General features: G+C 55.3%; 1 protein-coding gene across 1 annotated transcript in view; it reads right to left on the reverse strand.

The window, feature by feature from the left end:
• Positions 1–3,127, reverse strand: part of LOC113490730 (IgGFc-binding protein-like) — a gene marked incomplete at its 3' end in the record, with an annotated part of 7,005 nt that extends 3,878 nt beyond the window's left edge. Inside the window, exons 1-3 of the mRNA XM_026867308.1 lie at positions 2,242–3,127; positions 1,809–2,137; positions 1,005–1,575 (exon numbers count right to left, since the gene is read on the reverse strand). Coding sequence (XP_026723109.1) covers positions 1,005–1,575; positions 1,809–2,137; positions 2,242–3,091 — 1,750 coding nt within the window. The remainder of the gene's footprint in view (positions 1–1,004; positions 1,576–1,808; positions 2,138–2,241) is intronic.
• Positions 3,128–3,135: the final 8 nt, after the last annotated feature.

Consider the following 3,135-nt stretch of genomic DNA (forward strand, 5'->3'; position numbering starts at 1 on the left):
GGGCTCCCTGGACCTTCTGAATGAACTTTCTGGAGTCTGCATGGACCTTCTGGGCTACCTACATACACTTTTTTGGGGTCCCATGGACTCCCTGGACCTTCTGAACACTTCCATGGAGTCTACGTGGATCTCCTGGACTATCTACATGGACTTCTGGGGTCTCCATGGGCTCCCTGGACCTTCCAAATGAACTTTCTGGAGTCTATGGGCCACCTGGACTATCTACATGGGCTTTTGGGTTCTCTACGGACTCCCTGGACCTTCTGAATGAACTTTCTGGAGTCTCCATGGACTCCCTGGACCTTCTGGACAAACTTTCCGGAGTCTGCGTGGGCCTCCTGGACTATCTACATGGACTTTTGGGGTTTCCATGGACTCCTTGGACCTTTTGAATGAACTTTCTGGAGTCTCTATGGACTCCTTGGACCTTCTGGACAAACTTTCTGGAGTCTACATGGACATCCTGGACTATCTACATGGACTTTTGGATTCTTCATGGAGTCCTTGGATCTTCTGAATGAACTTTCTGGAGGTTAAGGACCACCTGGACTATCTACATGGGCTATTGGGGTCTTGATGGGCTCCCTGGACCTTCTGAATGAACTTTCTGGAGTCTCCATGGACTCCCTGGACCTTCTGAATGAACTTTCTGGAGTCTACATGGACCTCCTGGACTATCTACACGGACTTTTGGGTTCTCTATGGACTCCTTGGACCTTCAAAATGAACTTTCTGGAGTCTCCATGGACCTCCTGGGCTTTCTGTTTGGACTTGACGCCATAATAAACTTTTCCAGACCACGCCTGGGTCCCTTTCAGACCCACCTTTGTGCAGCCTAATTCGGTACCACCCGGCCCCAACCTTGCTCAGGAGATGAAGAGCACCGCGGAGAAACAAACGGTCCCCGTTGATGCAATTTCCCTTTCATGCCTCTTTCCCGCTCGTTCCCATCCCATCACCCCTTAATTACACCCACATTTTTTGGCCAACCGGGAGCTACTCACGGCAACGTGCCAGCGCCCTCCAGTTCGGAATGGTGACTCCCTCCTCCTGGCAGTCGTCCGCGTAGGCTTCGAGGGCCTTGCACAGCATGGCGTGGAGCCCGTTGCTCATGCAGACGTCGTTGACGCAGTGCCTCAGGTAGATGTTGGGGTTGACGGCGGCGTGGCAGCTCTCGAAGGGCCCCCGGCGTTGGGTGAGCATCCCGCACGACGTGTCCGCCTTGTACTTGGCCGCCTCCTCCCATCGGCACTGTCCGCACGCCCCGTCGCAGGTGTCCCTGCAGTTGCGGCTTTCACCGGCCACCTTCCAGCTGCGGCCCAGCTCCACGGCGTCCAGCGCCAGGTTGCCATCAGGCATCAGGGAATCATCGTGGGGGTTGCCGTTGCTGTTGCCGCACAGCCCGCACACCTTGCCGGAGAGAGCGCTCGGGAGTTTCACCAACACCCGGTTATCCCAGTCGTACAAGATCTTCAGCTTGAAGTCGGTTTCCAGCAGCAGGGACTTACCCTTCTGCTGCAGGTGGAGTTTCCCTTCGGCGAGGGCGATGGGGAGGTGGGAGTGATGGTTGTTCACCTGGAAGAGAAAAAAAAAAAACAAGCAAACACGTGAAAACCAAACATGGGGGGGGGAAAAAAGAAGATTTTTTTTTTTTTCAGCTTTGAGGTGTCTCCTTGCAAGAGATGACCACGCCGCGGCGTCACCGATGGCAAATCATGGAATCGTTTCGGTTGGAAAAGACGCTTCAGATTGTTAAATACCACAATATTGCTTTGGGTTTGAAAATATTTAATTTTTTTTTTACGTACCCTCACGATCCCCTTCTCAGCCCTGACCATAGTGATGACGATGTCATAGATACGGACGGTCACGGAACCGACGCAGGAAACTTTTGGGTTGGCTCTGTGTTCATTTTTGGCCTCGACGCTGAAGACGGGCAGCTTGGGATCCGAATCGCAGGTCTTGGTCAAGGTGTAGGTGCACGTGCCCATGAAATCAAAGGTTTTCCCGTCGAAAGTGAGGTAGTGGGGATCCCCGGTGGCCCAGCAGGTCGTGAAGGTTTCTGGGACGCACGAGGATTGCAGCGCGCTGCACTCGTTGCAGTCCGGGTCTTCACAGGGAAGCTGAGCGGAAGCGGCTGAAAAAGGGGGGGAAAAAAAAATTAAAAAAAAAAATACGAATGGCAACCGCGGAGAAGACGTGGCCGTTGGCAAGACGCAACCACGCCTTGGCCCTACTTACGCGTGGCACAAAGACCGGCGAAGCCGTAACCGGCGTAATTCTGGAAGCCGAAGACCAGGAGGCCGAGGGGCGCCTGGCGGTGCTCGACGCTCTGGATTTCCGCCGATTTTTTCAGGGCGATTCTGGCCCAGGAAAAATCTGTGCCGGGGATCGTTTGCCAAGAAATTGCCTTCTCCTTCTGGTTGAGGGTGGTGGCGCTGGCGTCAGCCTTCGGGGCAACGAGGATCACGTGGGTTTCGAAGCCGTAGATGCCGCTGACCCGGTAGGATGTGCAGTAGGTGGAGATGGGCGGGATGTTGACCAGGAAGGGGTCTCGATTTACCGAACTCTGCTTGGCGCCGGCGAAGAAGTAAACCACCTGGATCGGCGCCGAAGCGCTCACGTAAAGGAAGGAATTTTGTTTCACGGCGAAGATGTGGACCTCGCCGCCTGCGATCTCCTCGGTGGCGGCCGAACCACCGGCGTTGTAGGTGATGGAGGTTTGGGCGTCTGCCAGGGCGTAGGCGAAGCTGGTGTCCCTCTGCAAAGGGTTGGGGGGGATGAGGTAACTTTTCCCCCACTGAGCCACGGGCAGGAGCTGCTCGACCACGTAATCGCAGCCCGTGTGCACCTTGGCGCAGGTGTGGCCGCTGAAGAGGGCCACGGCGTTGTCCGACGTGATCTTGGTGCCGGATAAATCAACGCTGCTTTGCACTTGGAAGGTGCGGTAGGGCTCGAGGAAGACCTGGAGGGTGGATCCGGAGACGTAACGCTTCCCCCTGTAATAAAACCTGCCTTTGACCTCGATGGAAACGGTGGTCGGTGACTTCCCGGCCACCACGGCGAATTCCTTCAAGCCTTCCCTCTTCATGTCCCCCGGGGTCACCACGTAATATTTGTTGCCCAACTTCTCCA

The sequence above is a fragment of the Athene cunicularia genome, unplaced genomic scaffold, assembly GCF_003259725.1.
Source record: "Athene cunicularia isolate RWA unplaced genomic scaffold, athCun1 SCF_242, whole genome shotgun sequence".
NCBI classification, from domain to species: Eukaryota; Metazoa; Chordata; class Aves; order Strigiformes; family Strigidae; genus Athene; species Athene cunicularia.